The 27,230-nt window shown below is 38.6% G+C and overlaps 1 protein-coding gene across 4 annotated transcripts in view; it reads right to left on the bottom strand.

Annotated features, from left to right (window-relative positions):
- KCNN2 (potassium calcium-activated channel subfamily N member 2) overlaps nt 1–27,230 on the bottom strand; it is a 364,306-nt gene that overhangs the window by 93,676 nt on the left and 243,400 nt on the right. For 2 of the 4 annotated variants that reach the window (XM_059693865.1, XM_059693867.1), the window contains one exon: nt 9,110–9,528. The exons of the other annotated variants lie outside the window; for them this stretch is intronic. In XM_059693865.1, the coding sequence (XP_059549848.1) occupies nt 9,110–9,528 (419 nt within the window). The remainder of the gene's footprint in view (nt 1–9,109; nt 9,529–27,230) is intronic. 4 annotated transcript variants of the gene reach the window in all.

Consider the following 27,230-nt stretch of genomic DNA (forward strand, 5'->3'; position numbering starts at 1 on the left):
TTTACAAAGTATTACATTACCATCAACCACCAGTTACAAATCCATTGATGAAATGCTTAGAGTTTACTTAGCAACAGCTGAAACCTGAAGTGGTGAGAAAGAATCAGATGATTCAGTACACTATATGAAGAGAAGGTGCCAGCAGGATGTTTCCCTGGCCCTGCAATGCATGTTTTATGACTGCTTCTACGACTACTGAAGAAACTCAATCACAAGTCACGTGTTTCAAATGAAAGTAAATCAAAAAGAAATAAAGCAGCTCCGATGGGCAGGGCTTGAGAATTTGCAGGCCTCTGAGCCTCCTAAAAATATAAAATAAAACCATGGATGGTAAATCAAGAAAACAAGCTGGTGTCTGAAAATGTAGTTCCTGATTTCATATTCTCCTACATTTTATCCAATATAAATAATAAAAAGCAAATAGGACAAATGAGAATTTCAGATCCCACCTATCTCCCCCTCCTTGCAAAAAATGTTTTCTATCATATAAAAAACAAAAACACACTCAAACTTTTGAAATGAGAAACTTGAAAATTAGAACCCAGATCATTTAAGCATTCTAAACAGTTTATTACATATTGAAACTTACAGTTCAGTTTTACATAAAGTCCTGCTCGATGTAGAGGAAGTCATTGGGTATGATCTTAGAGTAACTGATTTATGCCACAAAAAGGTGACCACAACAATGCTGAATTAATTTCCTAGCTGTAAACAACTACCATTCCATATTTTGGTTATTGGTTCTCAGGAGTAAGGGTATTCATTTTATCTTAGTATGTAGAAAACTGAGGTGACATTCAAGGCCCTTACTCACAGAGTGGAATCCCAAATCACAGAGCCTCTACAAATCGGTGCTACCAGGATGGAAACCTGTGTAGTTATAAAATAAGATATTCTCATGCTTCAAGGGCTTTCCTTACCAACTTCTGCGTAACAGAGTATTGGTGTCAGAAGACATAACCAATCCTTGTGTTAAAAGTAGCTATTTTATGGGCAAAGGACCTAAATAGATACTTCTCCAGAGTGCACATACAGATGGCCAAGATACATATGAAGAAATGCTCAGAGTCACTAATCATTACAGAGATGCAAATTAAAACAACAATGAGGTATCACCTCACACCTGCCAGAATGGCTATCATCAACAAATCAACAAAGGACAGGTGCTTGTCAGGATGTGGAGAAAAGGGAACCTTAGTACACCACTGGTGGGAATGCAGACTGGTGCAGTCATTATGGAAAAGAATATGAATTTTCCTAAAAAAATTAATATGGAGCTGCCATTTGACTCAGTGATCACACTTCCAGGAATATATCCTAAGAAACCTTAAACACCAATAAGAAAGAATGTGTGCAACCCTATGTTCATAGCAGTGCAATTTACAACTGTTAAGATCTGGAAAGAGCCCAAGTGCCCATTAGTAGTTCAGTGGATAAAAAGATGTGGTACAGTTACACCATGGAATACTATGCAGCCGTAAAAAAGAAGGATCTCTAACCCTTTGAGACAGCATGGAGAGACCTGAAGAATATTATGCTAAGCGAAATAAGTCAGTCAGAGAAAGACAACTATCACATGATTTCACTCATATGTGGAATCTAATGAACAAAATAAAGTGATTAACAAAATAGATCCAGAGACACAGAAGCATGGAACAGACTGTCTAATCTCAGAGGGAAGGTGGGGGTGGGTGGGTTGGAAGAGATCAACCAAAGAACTTATGTGCATATACATGTAACCGATGGACACAGACAATAGTGTGGTGATGGCCTGGGGCAGGGATTGGGGGCAGGCTAGAAAGGGTCAATGGGGGAAAGGGGGACATATGTAATACTTTCAACAATAAAGATTTTTTTAAAAAAGCAGCTATTTTATATGAGATATATGTTGTATAAGGTTTTATTTTGGGCCATGATTTGACTGTTATACTTCACAATATTCTATGTTATAAAAAAGTAAGTATCAAGTGCATTTCAGAAATCATCTTCCTTCCAGGCAATATTAAAAAGTGCAATGCAGGCCCTAACTGGTTTGGCTCAGTGGGTAGAGCGTGGGCCTGTGGACTGAAAGGTCCCAGGTTCGATTCTGGTCAAGGGCATGTACCTTAGTTGCGGGCACATTCCCAGTGGGGGGTGTTCAGGAAGCAGCTGATCGATGTTTCTCTCTCATTGATGTTTCTAACTCTCTATCCCTCTCTCTTCCTCTCTGTAAAAAATCAATAAAATATGTTAAAAATGATTTAAAAAATAATTTTTAAAAAGTGCAATGCAGGAAATTATTTGTGAGAGAGTTTAAAAAACAGAGAAAAGCCTAACTTGATTAACGGAAGAAATGAAACAAACTTTTAATAAACTGTATAATAGATGCTAAACAGAATTGAAGCGCCTGGCTGTTTGCTAATTTAAAAAATAAATACCATTAATTCTCATCTGTCAGTTTTTAGTGATAAAATATTATTCTAATACATCTAAAACACAGCTTAGATGATCAGAGTCTATTAAAAACAAGTTCCATTTGCTTGTTTCTCCAATTTTTCCACTTTGAAAAAAGCAAACCATTCTTGTCATTTTTAGAAAAACTTTTCTCTTAACTAATGCATCTCCTTAATGCATACTGAAATGCTCCTAGAGATATAACAATGAGATAAATAAAAACAGTAAGTTTGTGTAATGTAGCTGCTAATGTCCTAACGAAATGAATCTTTTTTCAGTAAGAGAAATGGTTCTGAGCATCTCCAGTTTATTAGAGATGATTACAGCATCTGCTTTTGTGCTTGGTAACTGCCACATAGTTCCCAGATCCCTTTTCTTTCTCCCTTTTTCTTCTCCATTCCAAACTTGCCCTCTCTTCCACATTATGGAACTTGGAGGAACAATCTACACTAATAAAAGACAAACATGCAAATTGACCATTCCTTCGCTACACCTTAAGCCACGCCAGTCAGAGCAACTATATGCAAATTAACCCAACCAAGATGGCGACCAGCAGCCACGGAGCTGGAGCAAGCAGGAGGCTTGGTTGCTCCAGTGATGGAGGAAGCCAAGCTTCTTGCCTGCTGTGGCTGTCTCTGAGCTTCACTCAAGTCAACAAAGTTTCAATTATAGAAGATAAATAAACCCAGATACCTGGCTGGCTCTGAGAAGGTAAATAAATCACAGAATAAAAGAAAAAAGAAAAAAGGAGAGGTTTGGAGCTTCCATTGCCAGGGGGCTTGGCCAGCCTGCAAACAGCCATCAGCCCCTCACCCAGGCTGGCCAGGCACCCAAGCGGGACCCCCACCCTGATCCGGGACACCCTTCAGGGCAAACCAGCCGGCCCCCACCCGTGCACTAGGCCTCTATCCTATATAATAAAAGGGTAATATGAAAATTGACCCTAACAGCAGAACGACTGGGAATCACTGGTCACTATGACACACACTGACCACCGGGGGCAGACACGCAATGCAGGAGCTGTCCCATGGTGGTCTGTGCACTCCCACAGGGGGATCTCTGCTCAGCCACAAGCCAGGCTGATGGCTGCCAGCACAGCGATGGTGGCGGAGCCTCTCCTGCCTCCTCAGCAATGCTAAGGATGTCTGACTGCAGCTTAGGTCTGCTCTCTGCTGGTAAGTGGACATCCCCCGTGGGCTGCCTGGCTGCCAGAGGGATGTCTGACTGCCAGCTTGGGCCCGATACCCCAGGGAGCGGGCCTAAGCCAGCAGGTGGACATCTTCCAAGGGGTCCCAGACTGCAAGAGGGCATAGGCCGGGCTGAGGGACCCCCCTGAGTGAGTGCACAAATTTTTGTGCACCAGGCCTCTAGAATATATTAAACAAAGAACTTTTTTTAATCTAAATTCCCAAACTGCATGGAAAGCTACCATTCTTTTCTATTTCTGAAACTTCAGTACTGACGTATGCCAACTGGGTTTCCCAGAAGATGTGCCAAATAAAAGTGCTTTTGCCGAAACCGGTTTGGCTCAGTGGATAGAGCGTCGGCCTGCGGACTGAAAGGTCCCAGGTTCGATTCCGGTCAAGGGCATGTACCTGGGTTGCGGGCATATCCCCAGTGGGAGGTGTGCAGGAGGCAGCTGATCGATGTTTCTCTCTCATCGATGTTTCTAACTCTCTATCTCTCTCCCTTCCTCTCTGTAAAAAATCAATAAAATATATTTTTTTTAAAAAAGTGCTTTTTTCCTCATGGATATTCCCAATACACATTCACATATTAAATGCTCAGAGAACTTTTATAGTAAAAAAGAAAGAGATACAACAAAACGCTTTCTTTGTGTAACACTTGGTGTAACTGCTCCTTGCAAAACAGCTACTGACCTTCTCCAGTTGTAAAGATAGCACGCTATCTTTATAGAACCATCAAAACCCTCTTTGGGTTGAACATGCTATCTTTACAGATCCAATGAAACTTAACATCTAAGAAAGTATAAAATGCAGAAGACATCATATTAAAAATCAACTTTATGAAAAACAAAGCAATTTTTTATACCTTTGTCTCTTACAAGCCACAATATGGAGATTATATGTACCAAAATGGGAAGTTTAAGGAAAAACAAAATGTGGAAAATCTACCATCACAAGGCTGGTTAATGATTTTCTTTTCTTTTACACATTTGTACAAGAAATTACAAAATGTTACATTGGGAAGCTGAAAGCTTATCAATCCACTTAGTTTTCAATGAAGAAACAAAGGCAAAGAAGATTTAGCTGCTTGGTCTGCGGATACTCAGCCTTACATGGTACCATTAGGACTCAACCCCAGTGTGCCAGTCCAAAGTCTGGTGTTTCTCCCTTCCCCACCTTCACAGACTGGTTCCCTTTTATGTACCTGCTGGCAACACTCTCATTCTTGATAGGAAATAGGCGATTTCCACTTTCTAGTGCCTTCTAGACAGAAACAGGAATGATCCCTCACCTAACAATTTGAGCACATTAAAAAACAAGCTTCTAAGAAGGTTTGGTACAACTTGCCTTAGGCTTGCTGACATACATTGTCACCATTGTATATGGTGACAATGGGTTATGATAACAGCTAAGATGAACTGTTTTTGAAAAGAAAATGGGAAGCATTTGCACACTGCTGAGGCTATTTTATTTAATTGGCCCGTGGGAAGCAGATGTACAAGGCCCACCCATTTAGATATTCACATTATTAAACCGCTTTTCTTCCCATTGTTACATTGTTATGCATAATCTCCATAAACTAAATGGGTATGTCAACTAAGGTTTTTGATATTTATTCTTCAAACTTCATAGGTACATCTGCTGGAGAAAATATAAAGCTCTAAATACTGTGATTGCTAGGAAACAAAGCATTGCCATAAGGAGCCTACCTTTCTTTGAAAGGAAAACTTTAATCCTGAGAAGTGCTAAAAAAAAAAAAAGGTTCAGATACATAATATCAAAAACTAGACACTTCAGAATTTCTGATAAGAGCAGACCAAGTCAACAAATATGCTGACCCTACGGCCCCATAAAATGAGCAAGTAGAACCCATAAATGAGGCAGGAAAGTTATCAGAGGGAACAGAGGCCCTGGTTATATTCCTCCCCTCCCCTTCTAGATTAGAACACTTTGGATGGGACTTGTGGCTAGATACCTATTCCCTCGCTGCCGCCCCCCCCCCCCCCAAATATCACCCCCCACACACCTTCCAATTTCCTGGGGTAAAAAAAAATAGTTGAGACAAACAAAAACTGGTCTCTGCCCAGAATTGGCAGCTATGCTGACCTTCTTGCCAGTTTTGAACCCGCTAGGCCCTCAGTTCACCATGCCACCATCCAGAGAGGAGGGACTGAGATGAGCTGCCCAGGAAACCACCTCCCTCCCCAGTGTCAGAGACCATGAACCACCCCCTCTCTCTACCCTTGCCCATAGCTGATCTAAACCTCCACCCAGATCCTATCAATGTGACTCACTACTTGAGTTTGCCCGCACTCCTCTCCTCCAGTGTGTACTGCCACTTTAATAAGTCTGCTTGCTTTGTTGAATCTCTCTGTCGTGCTCTTGAATCCTTTCTTGTCTGGTGACAAGAACCTGGACACAGCCACTCAGTGGAGGCCTCCCTTGGCCTCCCCGTGAGCCCTCTGGCATCATAAGGACAACAAGAATGAGTGACAAGACAACAGTAAAGAAGCTAGAAAGACAACTGACAGCTGATAACTGACCTGACTTGAAAAAGAAGAATTCTAGACTAGCAGTGTTGAAAAAATCAAGAAGCAACCAAATTTCCATTGAGAATCAACACCACCCACCCCATAAAGACTCAGGAATTTTAGACACCAGTACCTCTGTAAGTGGAGACAATGGCAGAGCCTTAAAGGTGAGCACAGGTTCAAATACTACATAAAAGCAGTTAGACATCTCGTTTCCCACTGGTAATGCCTTTTGCCAACCTGCAGGAGTCTGGAAGTTTATTGTCTGGAGGGGGTAAAATACAAGGTCTGTGGGCTGACTACAGGGCATCAAACACTGAGGAGAGCAGGCCTACTGTGCTGCAACTAGAAAAACAAAGACAGGCTCACATATTAACTGCTGAGACCTTTTTTCGCCCCTTCAATTCAGAGTGCTGTCATTCAAGCTTCTATTATTATTGAAAAGACTTCCCAAGGAGCAGTCAGATTGCTCAGAATCCTCCCCACCCCCCGAAAATATGTAAAGATACTAAATCAGTGCTCCACACCCCACACCCAATCACCCTTTGGTGAAGCCCCAGGAACAAGTTCTAGATTTGCATAGAAAGTATCCAGTCAGGTCTTTAGTAGCTCCCTTGTCAGTATGGACAGACAGTCAAAGTCACCTAAACACTTATAAGCTTCTAAATTAGAAGCCAAAAACAAACAGAAAAAAAAAAGAATCTTTAGGGAAACAAAAATATACATAGAGAAAAAAATGATCATTAACATCGCCAGAGAAATAAAACAGTACATCTATAAAAGACAAGCATAATATGACTTTTAAAAAGTAGGCATTCAGAGATAAAAAATGAGCCATTAAAAATAATGCATAGAAAAAAAGAAATAAAATCCCCACAGACAGTTTAAAGATAAAATTAAGGTTACCTCCCATCTATAGAGTAAAAACAGAGATGAAAAACAATATAGAAAAAAAGTAAGAAAATTAAAGAACTAATACAGGAGAACTAATATCCACACACCAAAATACAGGCACAAAAATCATTCAATGATTCAAGGAAATTTCCAAGAACTGAAGGACACTAATCCCAAGATTGAAGAGGCCCACTAAATTCCCAATACACTGGATTAAAATAGATTCACATCAAGATACATTCTTGTGCAATTTTAGAGTATTGATCCTAAAAGAGTTCAGGATAGAAGAGATCAAAAGTGAGAATAGCATAAGATTCTGGGACCCTAGGTGCCAGAGGAAAATTAAATCTTCAGTATTCTGAGGGAAAATGAGTTCTAATATAGAATTTTATATCCAGCCTGGTTATTTAAACATCAGAGGAGAATAAATATTTGCCATAAAATTTTTAAAACCTACATCTCCACCCACTATCGTTTCTTAAAAACTTCACGAAGATGAATCCTGCCAAAACAAAGGAATAAATGAAGAAAGAAGGAGAACCAGGATTCAAGGAAACGGGTTCTCCACATAAAAAGACAAAGGAAATCCCCAACATGAAGAGAAGCAGGTCCAAAAGCCCCAAGAATCATTTAGTCAAGGTTAAATCGATAGGCTGCCCAATATACATGAGTCTAGTATAAAAAGATTTACATCTTTTTGTGGGAGAATTTAGAGATGATTTAGTGGAATGTAGATAGAAAACTAAGCAAATAAAAAAAACTTAGTAAATAAAATGAGGCAATTATTAATTCCAGAGAAAATAAAAAGACATGCAGGAAAGGCAAAATGATTCTAATATACTACAATGTTCAACTACAACCGCAGTTCACATAGTCATAATAATATAAACATCGAATATAGGTATTGGTGTTTACATAACTATTGGGAAGATAGAAATTGCTTTGGGGGAGGGTAGTTATAAAAGGGTGTGTACATGTAAGTGAAAGAAAACTAAAACCCCAGCTTCCATAAAAATGTAGATGAAAAATCTAGATGTAGCAATATAAGCAGTATCATTTAGAAATATGAAAAGAATTTAAAGTGATTACTTCTGGAAAGTAGAAATGAGGGAGGGGTGCTATGGGTTTGTTTGTTTTGCAGCAATTCTCATACAGATATTTTTCTGCACTAAACTGTGTGTGTATATAAAACTTGTATTTTCAAAAACTAAATTAAAACACACCTTGTTACAACAAAGACCAACATCCTAATATTTAAGAGTGCTATACGTTTTTAAATAATTCCTGTCTATTGGAATTTCAACTTGATTTTTCTTAACCAAGGTCACATGAGATTCCCCCGTCATGACAGAGTTCCTCCCATCTATGTAACAAATCCATTTTTGCCTGTTTATAAAATAGCAAGGTTAACATTACTGATGCCAAAACTGATTAATTTGGACTCACTGAGCAGCTCCTGTATTCTGAGAATGTGTGTCTAGTTCTAGAACACCATAACTTTTCAGACACAAAACAAATACACACAGCTACTTTTCACTAACTGTGGAGAGTTTGATAAAACTGAATATTATATCTACAAGCTCCTAATTAGTAATCACATGAACACTATTATAGATAGGCATTACAATCAACAAACCACTTTGAGATTTCCCTAAATTTCAGACACCTTGCATCACCATTTTTAGCTCGGATTTCTGTCTCAGCAGTAGTGAATGCTATAACCAATGAGGCACCAAAATGAATCAGTATATCCATTCAACAAACATTTCTGATAGAGGTCTCCTATTCAATTTGTAAGTCTCCAAAATTTTTCATAGATAATAAAGGCACCCATCTATTGAAAACTGATCAAATTAAAAAGAAATACACATAATCATCACGGCATTGATGTATGCAAAAATCTTTAAAAAAGGTTTATCATACTCATTTAAAAGAAGCCCATCTGAGAATCCAAAATTTTCAAGAGTGAGTCACTGTGGGCCTCTAATCTAAAATGTGTTCTTTCTCCCGCTTTCAAGAACACCATATGGCAAATTATGTTCTCAGGAAAAGAAACAAACTTACCTTTCACAAGCTCGGACAGTCCATGCGGCAATTATCCATAATGAGATACTAAAAACCAAGAGTACAGTTCCTGGGCATATAGTCATTAAAGTCTTCATAACAAAACGCGTATTGAAGTTTATCTTATTAAGTGCTCCAATGCTTCTAGAGGAGGCATCAGTGAAAAGTTTGCTATGTAAAAGCATGACTCTGGCAATCAGATAGAGTCTTAAGAACATTGGTATAGATAAAATAATATCCACATCAGCGGTGGTTGTGGATGGGGCATAGGAGAAGGCAAGCCGGGCCGTCCATGTGAACGTATAATTCCCAGGTATGGGATGAATAGCACACACCAGTATTTCCAAGCAGATGAAGAAAATACGCTCATAAGTCATGGCTATTCTCCAGTCATCTGCTCCATTGTCCACCATGAACAACTGAAAAAATAAAGTAGAAAATCAGCTTCAGTATGGCATGAATGGTCCACAAGTGTTAGTGCAGATCTTAAAAATACATAACAGATGACTTCTAGCAATCATGGCAAGCTAGAGGGTATGACTTTAAATGCTAGCCAGGTACACTATTTTTAGAAAGTGGTATTGGCACGAAAGGAGACTTTCATTTTGTAAAAATTGAAAACGTGCTACCCAGGAGCTGAAAGTATTTTGGGGTCCATGCTCCTGGCCAATCATGTAAGGAGCATCATTTTAAAATAAGGGGCTTGGGCCTAGCACAGTAAAGCACCCTCCCTCAGATGAGGTCGGATGAACTTGCCTTATGACAGACTGTTTTCCCTTGAAGGGTTTGGATCTAAATCCTTACACAATTCTAACTACATTTTCAGTGAAATCTATTTATGGCGCCTCTGCAATCAGTTATACCCTATAATGCAACTACACATGAGCGTTCTTACAGGAAATCTTATTCTTGGCTTCAGAGAGAAAATCACAAGAGACTCCAGTCAATGTGGCAGAAGCCTTTCTTCCAGTGTCCTCACCTGCTATATGTTCTATCTCTTGTCTTCTGCTCCCCCCTGGCCTTCCCTGGGATTATTTGTTTTCCATCTTTCTTTCTTTAATAAATATTCCTTTTTCCTATTTCTGTCATTCCTCACACCACAATGAAATAAAATAAAAAGAAAAGAAAGAAAAAGGAGACAGGTAGATGGATGGATAGATTAGATATATAGACAGAGGAAGAGGAAGAGGAAGAGGAAGAGGAAGAGGAAGAGGAAGAGAGAGAGAGAGAGAGAGAGAGAGAGAGAGAGAGAGAGAGAGAGAGATATGTTTCCTGGCTTCCCTGTCTTTTCAGTAAACAAGTTCACCATGCTCTAGGAGTCCATGAACAACCAGAAGCATTTGCAAATGTGTGGTGACATTTCTGAGGGCCACAGTGACTTTGTGGGGGCCACTGGTATTTAGCATCAGGAAGCCAAGGGTGCCAACCATGCTGCAAAATTCCGGGAGTCCCACGCACCAGAAAGACCTGTTTGGCCAGAATGCCAATAGCGCTCCCCCACTAAGGAAGATGACATATTTTTTGCCTTCTGGTAAGTAGCCAGCTTTAAAAGGAAGCATGAGATGAAAGCAACCCAAATAAGAACCGAGCGTTCGCAGGGAATTCAATCATAGACGTGGCAGAGCAGGTTTCCACTGGGGCTGGATTCTATGCTCTGCTCCTCTCGAGGCAGGAAAGTGCCCCCTCCCCTATGTTAGATGATTGCAAATTCCCATTCTAGGTGCATTTCTCTGCAGCAGGTAGTTATTTCTCCTGCTGTCATTAAACACTGCCATCAGTGTTACTCTGTAAGGGCAGACATCTGAGGACAAAATTACTACTCTTCTCTAGAGTCTCAAGGAGGTGAAAACTAGCAAAATCTCTCAGAAACATATCGAAGTTTTAACAAATTAACTTATGACAACATAATGGCTATAGGTATGCCTTTATCATAACTTTTCATCTAGGGAACCTTGAAGTGTTTGACAGATGCTAATAGATAACAAAAATTACATTTTTCCAGTGTCCAGTAAAGAAATAGCTCATAAATAAAGCATCCCAAGCTGGCTATAGAAATATTCCTTTTCAATATCACTACTTTGAATATCATATCGGCATAAAGGATTTCAATAATTTATACAAAATATTGTATAGATGTAATGGCAGGAGACTTCCAAACTTCCTATCAGTGAGTAATTTACTGAGTACTGTGTAAGTCTGAAGAAATGTGATCCCCAAATCTCTTAAGATGTTTATATCCAAAATAACGTGTCCCTCAAACTAGTTCCTTTGAGAAGCTATATGTACACGTTCCAAAAATGTGGTACCCGCTCTCTTCGGTAATTGCTCATAGGTCCTGTTACAAATCACAGAAAGAAACCAGTATTGTTATTTAAATCTATATTTCCATTTCTACTGAAAATGGTATTACCCAGTTTGATTGTCTATTTTCTTCACTGAACTTAGCTCTGCACAACTTGGAAAAAATCAAATCCACCCCCAAAGGGGCTAAGAATCACCAACGCTCCAGATAATAAAAAGCTGTGCTGCAGATTCTGAGCTAAATTCCAAGATGGGTTCTCAATACCATTTTGGGCAACAGCAGCATAAATGCAGAATAAGCACTTTTCCAGGTAACTTAGAAACTCCAATTTAGACGTACAATTACGGGACTGGCCTTCATTCACGGTGCACTGGCTCCTCTGACCTCACTCTACTCTCTCTTTTCAGGGCCCCTTTTCATTGTCCCCTCTGCTCAGTTCCCTGACTAGGCTGGTTCTCTATTCATTCCCATCACTTCAACCATTATCTCCCTGGCATTCTCAGCAGCCCTACCCCCTAAACCTTCTGGTGGGCCTGCCCACGTAACCTCCAAACTGGGACCTGATGTCCACGCTGCTTTGAGTGGACTGGGGCCAACACATGCCCATGCCTTCAAGCTCAGCTGAACTCTCCTCATCATCTGTGATCTTTTCCTTTTTTCCTTGTCTCCATAGCATCTGCTCCAAACCATCAGCTTTCTTCCCAAGGGCTATCTTTGTTCCTTGTTCTCTCAGCACACTGTCTCCCCAATATCAGAAATATCCTCTATTTTATACTTCAGCTACAAACTTACCTACATCTCACCTTTCTCTCCATATTTTCCTTTTCTATTGCTCTACCTGTCTAAAGCAATTTTACACCAAAATCTAATTCTCCTGTAGTGAGAGACTATTTTCTTTTTTTTTAATTACAGTTGATATTCAGTATTAATCTGTACTAGTTTCAGATGTACAATATAGTGGTTAGACAGGCTTGTACTTCACAGAGTGGTCCCCGATATTTTAAGTACCCACCTGGCCCCATACATATCACAATATTATTGACTATGTTCCCTATGTTGTACTTTACATCCCTTAGGCCAGTGGTCGACAAACTGTGGCCCCTTGAGTGTGGCTCTTCCACAAAATACCACATGCGGGCACGCATGTACAGTGCGATTGAAACTTCGTGGCCACACTCAAGGGGCCAAAGAGCCGCATATGGCTCGCGAGCCGTAGTTTGCCGACCACTGCCCTAGGCTATTCTATAACTATCAATTTGTACTTCTTAATCCCTTCACCATTTTCACACAGCCCCACAATGCCCCTCCCTTCTGGCAACCACCAGTCTGTTCTCTATGAGCTGTTTCTATTTTGTTTGTTTAGTTTCTGTCTTCTTCTCTCTCTCTTTCAGCAGACTACGAGCAAGTTCAAATCTCTACTATTCATTGGATACAGAGGATCTCAAACAAAGAAGAACCTCCATTAGCTCTATGTCTGATCTAGGCGGTACTGATTTTCTGAATTCTTTTTTAAAAAAATATTTTAAATTGATTTTTAGAGAGAGAGAGAAGGGAAAGAGAGGGAGAGAGAGAAACATAGATGTGATAGCAAAACATCATAGATTGGCTGCCTCATGCATAATATTGTAATATGTATGGGGCCAGGTGGGTACTGGAGATGGAGCCCACAACCTGGGCCTGAACCCTGATCAGGAATCAAAGGCAACCCTTCAGTGCATGGGACAATGCCCAACAAACCAAGGCACACCCGTCAGGGCCTGAATTTTCTTTTATCCTCCAAGACCCTGAAGTGGCTTTTGCCCCATCACTCTACCAAGACTACTCTTATAGAGGTTGTTAAAGACACCTTAATTACGAAGTCACTCCTTCCAGCTTTACTTTTATCTAACTTGACCTTACTCCTTCCTTCCTAAAAAAGATATCTTCTCTTAGCTTGTGTGACATATTACTATTTCCATCTGCTGCCACTCTGAAGGCTCCATCTCAGTTTCCCTGAAAACCACCTTCCTCCTCCCCAACTAAATGCCCCTGCTCTACTGAGATCCATCTCTGACTCCTCTCTGTACTTTCCTGAGTCATCTCTTCATGCCTTCCTTTCCCACTATCACGTTCCTCCTCCTGGAAGCTACCCTCCATCCTCTAATAACCTTTTTGAAATGTGGAATTATATAATTCCATTGCTGTCAAGATTAAAACCATTCAAAGGCTCCTATTCCACAATGCAGTTGGGTTATCTCTTTAACCTCATTGCCTCTGGTTGCATTTCCCTCTGGTTGCAGATTCTGGAGCACACCACCCTAATCATGTTTCTAAGTCTTTGTACATACAGTCTTATGGAGTGGAACATCTTCCTACCTCAAAAATGCTTATTCCTTTCAAACAAAACTTCAAAGTCAGCTCCTTTAGGATACTGTCCAGGCCACAGCTAAATCTAAAAATCCCCTCCTTTTTTCTACCAAGATCCCTGTATGTGTCTCTTACAGATGCTGTCAGAGAGGACAATAAGGGTTTCTTTGTAAGTATGTTACCCCTACTCGGCTGTGAGGCTCCTTGAAGACAGGAGTCATGTCCACTTAGTAGAGGTAAATATTTATTAAAGAAACTGCCTTGCTATTTCTCATTTAATATTGAGTATCCTGATCACTGGATAGGTCCTAATGTGAATTAAATATGCTCACAGAAGGCCCTGGCCAGGTAGCTCAGTTGGTCTTCCCGATAAAACAAGGTTTCAAATTTGATCCTTTGTCAGGGCACATCCAAGAAGCAACCAATGAATGCATAATAAGTGGAACAACAAATTGATGTTTCTCTCTTTTTCTTTCTCTCTCATCAATCAACCAACCAATTAATTAATCAATCAATAAAAATGCTCATGGAAGAAAAGAATCCTAAAGCATAACACAAGTGAAATAAATATATGACATTTTTCAAATTTGTAGAGGATACATCTTACTAAATACTAAGTCACTGCAGCAGCATAATTTTGCAATTCCATAGGAAGTCCAGACAGCATTCTTCTCTAATATCTCCCCCCCCCCGCTCAAAAAAAAATTTACTATTACACAGTGGCTTAATACTATCAGGGATTTCATCAACACCTGAAATAATTTCACTTTTGGTTTTATTTTACCACAGTATATACATATTTCAATGCTAAAGTTAAGAAATATTTTCTTCTACTTTCCACATAATCCCCATTCTTAATTGCTGCTTATGCCTTTGTTTATTCATTTACTAAATATCCAGTATACTGCATAGTCACTATGTGCCAGGCACTAGGCTATGTACTAGGCATACAATAGGATTTACAGCTGATGAAGTATCAGCTTCATGAAACTAACTTTACCATCAGAGAAGACAAAGTCAAGAAAGCAGACTTAGAGCAATTTAATAAAGTAATTATGTCTGTGGACACTGCTATAAAGGAAACAAACAAAAGATGAAATAGAGAACAATAAATTAGAGGTGACAGCAGGCGTGGCCATCAGGGAAAGCATCTGGAGAAGTACCACTTAAGATGAGACCTGGACAGGTCATGAGAAGAGCTAACCATCCAAAGAGCCAGGAGAAGAACATGTTAGGCAGAGGAGCTAGCACATGTAAAGGCCAGGGGCATTACAAAAGCTTACATGCTAAAGAAAAAAGCACACCAGAGTGCTTGAAACTTAATCATCCAGGGGCAGAGTGAAAGGAGATGAATCTGAAGAGACAATACGGACAAGACATTCAGGACCTTGTTCACAATGGTATAAAGAGTGATTTCATTCCATGTGCAGCGGGAACCCACTGAAGGGTATTAGACAGAGAAATCACACCATCTGACTTATAGCTTACATGGCTTATCCTTATTGCTATGAGGAAACCAGAGTACATGAGGAATGAGATGTTAGGAAGCTCTAATGCATCTGATTGGTTACAGTCAGTGTCCCCATGACCTGGATCAGGTGGTGGGGTTGCCATAGAAATGCAAATAGTGGGTTCACTAGAGATAACAGTTTGGAGATCTTGCTAGACCTTTCTGATGGGAGTTCTAAAGTGGAAGTGATTTAAAAAAAGGGAAGAACCATATAAAGCTGAGTTTCTACTCTGAGAAACACAGCTGGTGACTGCCATTTCCTGAGTACAATGAGTTGGTGTGGGGGGAAGGGTTGGGGAGAGAGGAAAAAAAAGGTTCCATTTTGGCTTCTGTCATCTGACTATAGATGCCATGTAGGCAGTAATATATGCCAGTATTCAGAGGAGAAATCTGAACTATTGAAATAAATCTGGAAGGCTTCAGTATTTATGTAGCTTTATGAGATCCAAAGAAAAAATGGCCAAGTGCTGAGGAACCCCAAATGTGGAGGGTAGTGGGAAGGCCAAGCCAATCTGTAAAATAGGAAGAAAAGAAAGTGTTGTCTTAGGAGTCAAGGGTAAGGGCTGTTGATTCAAACTGTAAAATAATATTTACTAGATGTAGAGACTGTTAATGCACTTGATATTCTATATAGAAAATGAAAACATTTTAAACATCATAGTTATCTAAAACTGATTCCAAGTCAAGTATTAAAATATAACTATAAAAATATTCCTATTATATTCTACATGATCAATATAATACATATGATCTGTTTTACGATCACTTGGGGAGTTAAAATAATTGGTATGACAGATATTAACACATCTCTATATTCATTTTTCACTTTGATGTTGCTAAGAGAAGAAAGATTGTAGAGTGAAAGCATAGCAGTGTGTTTAATCTACTTTAATTCTGGAGCTATGGTTAATGGTTTTGCCAAAGGACTAAAAGTAACTTGCAGTAAAACAAAATGTGCCCTCAGCATATGTCCCATCACAACTTGAACTTTTCAGTGCAGCTGTTTGATATTTGCTCAGATACCCAAAACATACTTCAAGCTCGTTGTCCAAGATGAATGGGCAGTGAGAGTGATCAGCAGGAAGAGGGCCTGGGGTTTAGTGAGAGGAGTACAGCCACATGATCAGATCAACCGCTGGTGTGGAAACCTCTGCTCAGCCAGAGTGGGAGAGTGAGGAGCTCCGCTGCAGAAGCCCTGGCCACTTTCTACATGTGCTTTTCCTCCTCGATGAGGCTGTAAGCTTTGTGGTCTGATCTGGAATAGTGTCTTATACATATTGGTTTTCCTTTCTAGTAGAATCCAGGGCAGTGCTCAGCACAAAAGTGGTGCTTAAAAACTACATACTGAATGACATGCATATGGCCAGTAGACATATGAAAAGATGCTCAATGTCACTAATCATCAGAGAAATGAAAAGTGAAACCACATGAAATATCTCTTCACACTTGCCAGGATGGCTAGCATCGATAAATCAACAAACAACAAGGGTTGGCAAGGAAGTAGAGAAAAGGAAACCCTCGTGCACTGTTGGTGGGACTGTCAACTGGTGCATCCACTATGGAAAACAGTGTGAAAGTTCCTCCAAAAATTAAAAACAGAACTACCTTATGACCCAGCAATTCCACTTCGGGGTATTTATCCAAAGTAACCCAAAACACTAATTTGAAAAGATATATACACCCCTATGTTCACGCATCATTATTTAGAATAGTCAAGATATGGAAGCAACCTAAGTGCCCAGCAAGGATAAAGAAGATTTGGTACATATATATAATAGACTGTTACTCAGCCATAAAAATGAATGAAATATTACTATCTGTTACAGCATAGATGGACCTAGAGACTATCATGCTAAGTGAAATAAGTCAGACAGAGAAAGCAAATACCATATGATTTCACTTATATGTGGAATCTAAAGAACAAAATAAGCAAACAAACAAAACATAAACAAACTCACAGATGCAGAGAGCAACCTGATGCTTGTCAGATGGGAGAGGGTTGAGGGACTGGGTGGAAAAAAATAAAGGGACTAAGAAATACAAATGGATAGTTATAAAATAGTCACAGAATATAAAGTGCAGCATATGGAATATAGTTAATAAGATTGTAATAACTATGTATTAGTTATTACCAGATAGGTACTAGACTTATTAGGGGATCAGTCATAAATTATATACATGTCTAACCATTATGCTGTACACCTGAAAGTAATCTACACTAATAAAAGAGAAAAATGGTAATTGGCGTATGACGATACCCTTTTCATTGGCTAATCAGGGCTATATGCAAATTAACTGCCAACTAAGATTGGCAGTTAACTGCCAACTAAGATTGGCAGTTAACTGCCAACAAGATGGCGGTTAATTTGCATATGTAGGCACAATGCAGGGAGGCGAAAGGGAAAGCAGGAAGAAGCCCCCTGCCACTGACAGTGATCAGAAACCCAGGGGGGAGCTAAGAGCTGGGGGGCAGGGCAAAGGCGGCCCTGGGGCCGCCTTTGCCCTGCCCCCCAGCCATGATCGGAGAATCAGGTGCCTTTTCTGCCCTGGCCAGTGATAGCAGGAAGTAGGGGTGGAGCCAGCGATGGGAGCTGGGCATGGTCGAAGCTGGCAGTCCCAGGAGCTAGGGGCCCCTTGCCTGGGCCTAAAGCGAAGCCCACGATCGCGGGGCCGCTGCAGCTGCGGGTCCCCACTGCCCGGGCCGGACGCCTCAGCCAGAGGCATCCTGCAGAGGCAGGGGCAGAGCCCACGCGATCGCGGCTCTTCCCCCCCCCCCCCCCCCCGCTACCACTGCAGGTCCCCGTTGCCCGGGCCGGACGCCTAGGCCAGAGGCGTCAGGCCTGGGCAAGGGGCCGATCCTGTGATTGGAGGGTGATGGGGGTTAACGCCTGAGGGCTCCCAGTATGTGAGAGGGGGCAGGCTGGGCTGAGGGACACTCCCCCCCCACACACACACCCAGTGCACGAATTTCGTGCACCGGGTCCCTAGTATAAAATAATATTCAATGCAAACTGTAGCTGAAAAAAATACATACTAAATAAAATAATTGATTAAGTAAGCATAGGTAGAATAACCAGGAAATGTCAAAAAAAGAAGAGTAATAAGGGAGAAACAGCCTGTATAAGTTATGAAACAAATTAATAATTAAAGCTAAGTGGAACTGGCACATAAAATAATGGAGAGTCCAGAGTAGAAAGTCCAAAATAAACCAAATACACTGAATTCCATAGTATTATAAAGGTAGACAATCAAATCAGTGGGGAAACACAATTTATTAAAAAATAACTTGGGGACAACTAAGTAGCCATCTGGACAAAGTATAAAGTTGAAGTGCTGTCTCATACCAATTAATCAAGAAAAAGTCTAGGCAAATGAATATTTACTAATAGATATGGAAATGAAACGACCAACATATAAAGAGAAATCATATATGATTTATTTTGTAAGTTTGCAAAAAGGGAGGCCATTTAACTCTGACAAAAACAAAACAAAACAGTGCTTTAAAGGAAAACAGTGATACATTTGACTACATTAAGCTTTTGTCTTCTGCACCTGGCCAAAAGTATAGTAAAGAGAATAAAAAGACAAACACCAAACTTTGGAGAAAATGTTCACAACTGTTAATACGGAGGTCTAATTTCCCGAATAGATCAAAGTTCCTACAACTCCTTAAGAAAGGTGAGCAGGGCACCAAAAAGGTGAGCAAAGGACACAAACAGCAGTTAATGAAAAAGGAACTAAAAATGGCTCTTTAAGAAAGCTCAGCCATGAGAAAAATGAGACCCATTTTTCTTGACCTTTCATATTGAAAAAGACCTAAAACTTTTATATCACACTATGCTAGTGAACATATGGGGAAACAGTTACTTTCACATATTGTAGATAGAAGTATAAGTTGGTACAATTTATCAGGAGTAGGTCAATTTATCAGGTTATAAATGCACATCCTCATTGACCATGCAGTTCCACTCCCTTACATGAAATTTGTCTCACTGATATATTTGCACCTCTACTATGAAAATATGTGGTCATTTGCTACAGCATTGCTTGCATATTAGCAAAAGACTAGAAATAATCTAAGTTCCACTAATAGGGAAAGGAGTTAAGCAAATTAGAGTCATCCACAAAATGACCATTAAAAACAGATGAGGAAAATTGTTACGTACTATTAAAGAAAGTGGCCTAGTAGGTAACTGAGTTTAAAAAGCACAGCTATATGGCACTACTTGTGTAATTTTTTAAGGGGAAGAATGCATTTGTATTTGAACATGTATAAAATATCTCTGAAAGAATATTCTAGAAATTAATGGCAAGTGTTGCTTAGGGGTGATGAACTGAGTGGGGATCAGCAATGAATGGAAGACTTTTAATTATATTATCTTTCATACTTTTAAATTTTGTAACCATGTGAATAAATAAGTTAATAATAACTAAGTTAATAATAAATAAGCTAATAATAAATATGAGAAAATAATTGCAAAAAAGAGAGGAAGAGAAATTAGAATTAATGAACTCATTAGACATTCAAATGCATCCCAACAAATAGTCCAAAATGTACAAAGCTACAAAACTAGAAAGAAATAACTGACATTCATAAGGACAACCTACATGACCAAACACGTTGAGTCCAATTTGTATCTAAAATATTTTGCTTACTAAAGCAAAACCTTGAATTATTACATTACATAACTGTTTCAACACAAAGAACAAAAATAAATATAATTTCTTGGTTAACATTTAAACCAAATATTCAATAAAACTGAGCTCTTTTTCATTTCACTTAATTGTTGCATGCTTCTATTTGTAAGGTTCTACAGATACAAAGATGAAGAAAACCTCCTAGTGTTCAGTGAAGAGGATAAGTATGGATGAATGATTACAGTGCCTGTGGAAATTGCTGGAACAGAGGAGTGAAGAAGATGCTGAGGAAATGCAGAAAAGGGGTCGGGGAGGCTACACCATGGAATGGTACCTGGAGCCCACCCCTTTTTTCCACAGTGGTTGCCTGGACTCTATAACTCAGAACTATAAACTTCCAAGTTGAGTTCTAGGATATTTGGGGAATAATGGTCTAAAAGAAAATTCACAGAAATGTATTCATCCAAAAAAGAGGATCTTTCTTTAGAAATCAGCTTTTGGGTGAAATAGAGCGAAAAAGTCACTAAAGAGGCAAGCCAAAGAATGAGGTTTTTCTTAATTAAGGCATTGCCAAGACTCAATCATCAAAGAAGTTAGACCATGATTGCCCATCACAGACTAGGTCAAAGGACAAACAGGGGAAGAAAGAAGACTTTTCAATGGTCTCACAGGGATTTTCTCTAAGACCATCAGCACAGACTTATGGGGTGGGTGGGGCGGGGGGGGGGGGGGGAGAAACAGGAAGGCTATGTTCAGAATTCATACTGACTGTCCAGTTCTGAGCAAAACTGGGAGGAAATAAGCAGAGCTGTTTGTCATCCCTTCACCACACATCCTATAGCCTCTCTGCTTTTAGGGCCTCTTGCCCATTCCAACAACCCTGTGCACTCACCCTGCCCTGAGAGTTTTCTGTGTCCAAGGAGGAGGATTTCAAAAATTAGTGCAATAAAATACTCATCTCTGGGTAACTAACTGTTCCCTGGGTGAAGAAATCTAACTATCCATTAATAGGGAAATGGATAAAACAAATTAGGAACATCCATAACATGATCCTGGCTGGAGATTAGAAATAAAAAAGAGACTTTTAATTATATAATATCTAATGCTTTTTACTTTTGGAACCATGTGAGAAAATAAATATTTTAATAAATAAAAGGGACAATGAGGGGAAGGCACCATATACCATTCTATGCTGTAGCCTCCCCTGACCTCTTCCCCTGGCCTGGAATGCAGAAAACCAAGGATCAGATTCCAGATAGTCTAGCTTGTTATATGACCTTGAGAGGTCATTTAAACTTCATGGGCCTTATTTCCATCATCTATAAAATAGAAATGACATTTGCTGTCTCTGAAAGTAATTACAATGATGAACACATACCATATGTTGTGGACAATACTTGTTAACTCTCCAACCTAATTCCCATCCCTTATCTCTCTTGCCCATCTCCATTACAGAAATATCGACTTTCTCAGGGTCTTTTGCAGGTGTGTGTAGCCATATACTTCAATTCAGACTGGAAGTCATAAGCAAAAGGTTGTTGAAGGACTAATTAGAATGTCTTTGCTTCTTTGGATAAAAAAAAAAAAAAAAAAAAAAAAAGACACCTGGCTAGCATAGCCCTCTTCTTTCCCCGCCTCCAAACCTTAACAGAGGGGATGCCTGAGTCTGTAGCAGCTAGCTATCTTGTGACCATGAGAAAAAGTCCAAAAAAAATCACAATAATTCCAGCATGATATCTTACGTCACTGAGCCAGCAACAACCACTTACCCTATTTTTTTTAAGACCCTGTTAGTTAGGTTTTCTATTATTTGAGCAGCTAAAAGTATTCCTGCATTTAATTTATTGTACATTAAAGTGCTGTGTCAAGGTCTAAAAAATAAAGAATAATTATTAACTTAAACACTTCAAGTAAAGAACAGCCAACTAGGGGACAATCCAAAAGGGGTGCATCTCGAATCACTCAAAGCACAATAACTAGTGAGTGGTGGAGTTATTTCTGGGTGGGTGGCGTTTGTTCGTCCCTTTTAAATATCAACCACCTGCTCAGAATATAATGTACTATGACTCATGGGAAACACACACATGTTTTGGAGGCAGAAAAGCTTAGATTTAATTTTTGGCTTGACCACTTACTATCTAAGTGGCTTTGAGCAAGATACTTAGTCCCTCTCAGCATCAGTTTGTCATCTACAAACTAATTAAAATAATTTCAACCTTGTATGATTATTATAAGACAACCACCCACTCTGCTGACCCTAGTAAAAATTACTCCATGAGTAACTAATAGTCCATGGATCCCCAGGAGGGGCAAGTACAGGAATTAAATATTAACCAGTGATATGAAAACAGGAAAATTAGCCATGGAAAAGGAGGAAGGGAAATTGGTAAGGAAAGACAAATTAGAGGAAAGTCAGAATTAAAAAGAGCGCTAGAAACTTCGACTGTACCTATTTTTGAAAGAATTCTGAACATTTGCTGAAAACGATGCATTTCTGAAATTCTCTTCTGGCTTAGACAAGAGCTTTGTCTACAGACAAAAATCCTAGAATTGTCTAATTCTAGGTAAGGTTGTCATAAATTCATGCCCTGCTGATCTTAAAACTTATTTAGAATCTTAACTCTCTTTCATGTGGCTTCTCACAAATGGGCCCCACCTTCTGCTGTTCCACTTGGGCATTTTATACATGCTGAGGTATTATATCAGTTAACTATGCGCACATTGCATTGGAATTTGTGTAAATCATCTTTAAAAATTATTCTTGAACTTCTTCCAAAAGCTAGAAGAATTTTATTCCCCTTTAGGTTCATAGAAAGCAATATGGTGCATGGCTTAAGAGCTTGTGCTCTAGACTCTAGAATCAGTCAGATCTAGATTCCACTCTGACATCTACCACAGACTAATTCTGTGACCTCAGAAATACCTTTCTAAGCCTCAGTTTAATCATTTGTTAAGGCCTGGTTAGAGTATTTCTCCCCCAGGGCTGAAAGACAATTGAATGAGATAGTGCTCAACAAATGTTAGTTTCTTTCATAATAATTAATTTTAGTATTGTGTCAATAGTTGGCTTCCAATGAATGTACTCTTAATGAACTGAAGGTGGAATAGAGGTGGACACAGATACTAGCATCACTTATTGTAGCTATTAGAAGGGACAAAAATCAAGACTAGAAGAAATGAGAAATAAATCAAATTCCTCCATGGTTAGTTTTTTACTAATTTTTCACTGATATACTGATGTTAACTGTCTATAAATTTTGATAAGTGTACTCAAATAATTTTGGGACAAAATGGATAAATTCCTGGAAACATACAACCTTCCAAGACTAAATCAAGAAGAAACAGAAAATCTGAACAGATTGATAACAACCAACAAAACTAAAGCAGTAATTAAAAACAAAAAATCTCACAAACAAAAGTCCTGGACCAGATGAATTCACAGGTGGATTTTACCAAACATTTGAAGAAAAACTAACATCTATCCTTCTCAAGCTATTCCTAAAAATTCAAGAAGTGCGAAGGCTCTCCATCATAATTTTATGAGGACAGAATTATCCTTATTAAAAACCCAGAAAAAGACATTACAAAATTTAAAAATATTATAGTTCAATGTCCTTGATGAACATACATGCAAAAAATCCTCAACAAAATATTAGCAAATGGAATTCAAAAATACATGAAAAGGATATACGCCATGATTAAGTGGAATTTATTTCTTGAATTCAAGATTGGATCAATATCCACAAATCAATTAATATGATACACCATATAAATAAGATAAAAAATAACATCATATGATCATATCAATAGACACAGAAAAAGCTTTTGACAAAATCTATCACCCATTTATGATAAAAACTCTCAGTACAATGGGAATGGAAGGAACATATCTCAACATAATAAAGGCCGTAGGTGAAAACACCACAGTTAACATTATACTCAATGGGGAAAAACTAAAAGCCCATTCTTCTTTCACCACTCTTACTCAACATATTATTGAAAGTGCTAGCCACAGCAATCCAACAATTAAAAAAAATAAAAGGTATCAAAAGTGGAAAGGAATACGTAACACTGTCATTATTTGCAAAGGACATGCTACTGTATAAAAAGAACCCTAAAGATCCTACCAAAAAACTACTAGAATTGATAAATGAATTCAGTAAAGTAGCAGGGTAAAAAATAATAATTAACACATTTGTAATACCTTAACTAATAATAATAAAAAAAGAATTGGTTGCATTTTTATACAGTAATAAACTATCAGAAAGAGACATTTTTTTAAAAAAATCCAATTTACAATTGTATCAAAATACAAAATATTGAGAAATAAATTTAATTAAGTGGGTAAAACACCTGTACTCAAAATATTAAAGACATTGAAGAAAGAAACTTAAGAAGATATGAATAAATGGATTAATATCCTATACTCATGGATAGGAAGAACTAACATCATTAAAATGTCCATGCTATCCAATCTATAGATTCAATGCAATCTCTATCAGAATAGTAATGGCATTTTCACCAAACTAGAGCAAATAATCCCAAATTTATATGGAAACATACAAGACCCTGAACAGCCACAGTAATCTAGAGAAAGAAGATCAAAGTTGGAGGTATCATGCTACCTGATACTACAAGGCTATAGTAATAAAAACTGCATGGTACTGGCATAAAAACAGACACATAGATCAATAGAACAGAGAGCTTCTAATTAAACTCAGTTGTATACGATCAATTAGTATATGACAAAGGTGGCAAAGACATACAATAGAGTAAATATTTTATTCAATAAAGGGTGTTGGGAAAACTGAACAGTTACATGCAAAAAAAAACCCCATGAAATTAGACCACCTTCTTACACCATACATAAAAATAAATTCAAAATGGATTAAAGACTTAAGTTTGAGACTCAAAACCATAAAACTCCTAGAAGAAAACATAGGAAGTAATCTCTCTGATGTTTCTCTTAGCAGTATTTTTTTTCCTGATATATCTTCTTAGGTAAGGGAAACAAACAAAAATAAACAAATGGTACTACATCAAACTAAAAAGGGTTTTTTCACAGCAAAGGAAAACATCAACAAAATGAAGAGACAACCTACTAAATGGAAGAACATATCTGCCAATGATACATCCAAGAAGGGGTCAATATCCAAAATTTATAAAGAACTCATACAACCCAACACAAAATAAACAAACAATCCAATTTAAAAAAATAAACAAAGGACCTAAATAGACTCTTCTTCAAAGAGGACATGCAGATGGCCAACAGACCTGTGAAAAGAAGCTCAATGTCATTAAACATCAGAGAAACGCAAATTAAACCATGAGATATCACCTAACAGAATGGCTATCATCAAAAATCAACCAAAAACAAGCACTGGCTAAGGATGTGGAGAAAAGGGAACTCTCATATGTAAAGACCATCTATGGCAAACCCTATGACCCAGCAATTCCACTTCTGGGCATATATCCAAAGAAACCCAAAACACTAATTTGAAAAGATATATGCACCCCTATGTTTATTGCAACATTATTATAATAGCCAAGATATGGAAGCAACCCAAGTGTGCATCAATAAATGAGTGGATAAAGAAGTTGTGATACATATACATAACAGAGTCATAAAAAAGAATTCAAGCTTACCATTTGCAACAACATGGATGGACCTATAGGGTGTTATGTTAAGTAAAATAAGTCAGACAGAGAAAGACAAATACCATGATTTTACTTCTATGTGGAATCTACAGAACAAAATAAATGGGCAACAAAATGGAAAATAGTCATAGATGCAGAAAACAAATTGATGGTTGTCAGATGGGAAGGGGAATTGGAGCTGTGTGAAAAGGTGAAGGGATTAAGAAGTACAAACTGGTAGTTACAAAATAGTCACTGAGATGTACAATATAGCATAGGGAACATAGTCAGTAATATTGTAATAACTATGTAGGGTATCATGTAGGTACCTGAATTATTGGGGGAGTCACTTTGTAGATTATATAACTGCTTAACCACTGTGTTGTACACCTGAAACTAATATAAAGTAATACTGAATGTCAACAGTAATTAAAAATAAAATTTAAAAATAGCTAGCTAAAAGGCAGCTCACATTTTTATCACTTGTTTTATTAAATATATTTTATTGATTTTTTACAGAGAGGAAGGGAGAGGGATAGAGAGTTAGGAACATCGATGAGAGAGAAACATCGATCAGCCGCCTCCTGCACACTCCCCACTGGGGATGTGCCCGCAACCAAGGTACATGCCCCTGACCGGAATCAAACCCAGGACACTTCAGTCCGCAGGCCGACGCTCTATCCACTGAGCCAAACCAGCCAGGGCACATTTTTATCACATTTGCCCTTATAACAGTCCAATGAAAGCCAGAGGCAATTGAAAAAGTTTGGTCATGGTCACATTGTGAGTTACTGAAAAACCTAAGGCTAAAGTTCAGGTCATCTAGCATTCATAATATTTGATGGGGGCATCAGGTTGAGCTGAAAAGTTGAATGCAAATCAAATATTTATAAAGCAAATAACCACTTATCCAGTAATTTACATTATTATTTCTAAAATGTCACATCTTTACTCCCTGATGATCTTAGATGACAGTAGCACCTTGGACCTTCTGCTTCTCTGGCAGGAGCAAATATTTAAATAAACTTGCACATTTGTATTTAATGCCCTGTGGTAACAGAAATAGACTACTTCCTAGTTTAGACTTTCTCTAAGTTAGATATTCTTCATCTTGAACACTGTAAAGCTTTGGTTGTATAGAGTTTCATATAATACCTGAGATGAAACTTGAACTTTGTTTTAAAGTGTGTTGAACTCCCACATGTAAATAGGGCCAGCCACTGTTCTAACCTGCTACATGTATGATTTCACATAAAACACACAACCACTCAAGAAGGTAGATACTATTTTCTTCTCTATCTTTGGAATGAGGAAGCTGAGGCTCAGGGGTTAAGAAATGAGCCAGGGTTATATGGTATTAAAGTATGGGGTTAGATATGAACCCAAGCAATCCAGCTTTAGAATCTATGACTGTAATAAGTTTACTGCTACTCATCAATACTTAGCCAGTTATAAAACAATTCTAGGAAGAAAACAGAGACAATGCTAGTAAGAACATCAAATGAACCCATGTACTACTGATAAGTTTGGTTATCTAGAGCCATAGCATTCAACAGTGGGGAAGAAAAGAACAAACTGAAAGAAGAGAACTGTTATATTCAGTACATCAGTCGTACTAAATCAGCTATACTTCCTACCACGGACACAGAGGAAAGACACAACACAAAACACATAACCACACATACTCT

Source organism: Myotis daubentonii, chromosome 4, assembly GCF_963259705.1.
Source record: "Myotis daubentonii chromosome 4, mMyoDau2.1, whole genome shotgun sequence".
In the NCBI taxonomy this organism is placed as follows: Eukaryota; Metazoa; Chordata; class Mammalia; order Chiroptera; family Vespertilionidae; genus Myotis; species Myotis daubentonii.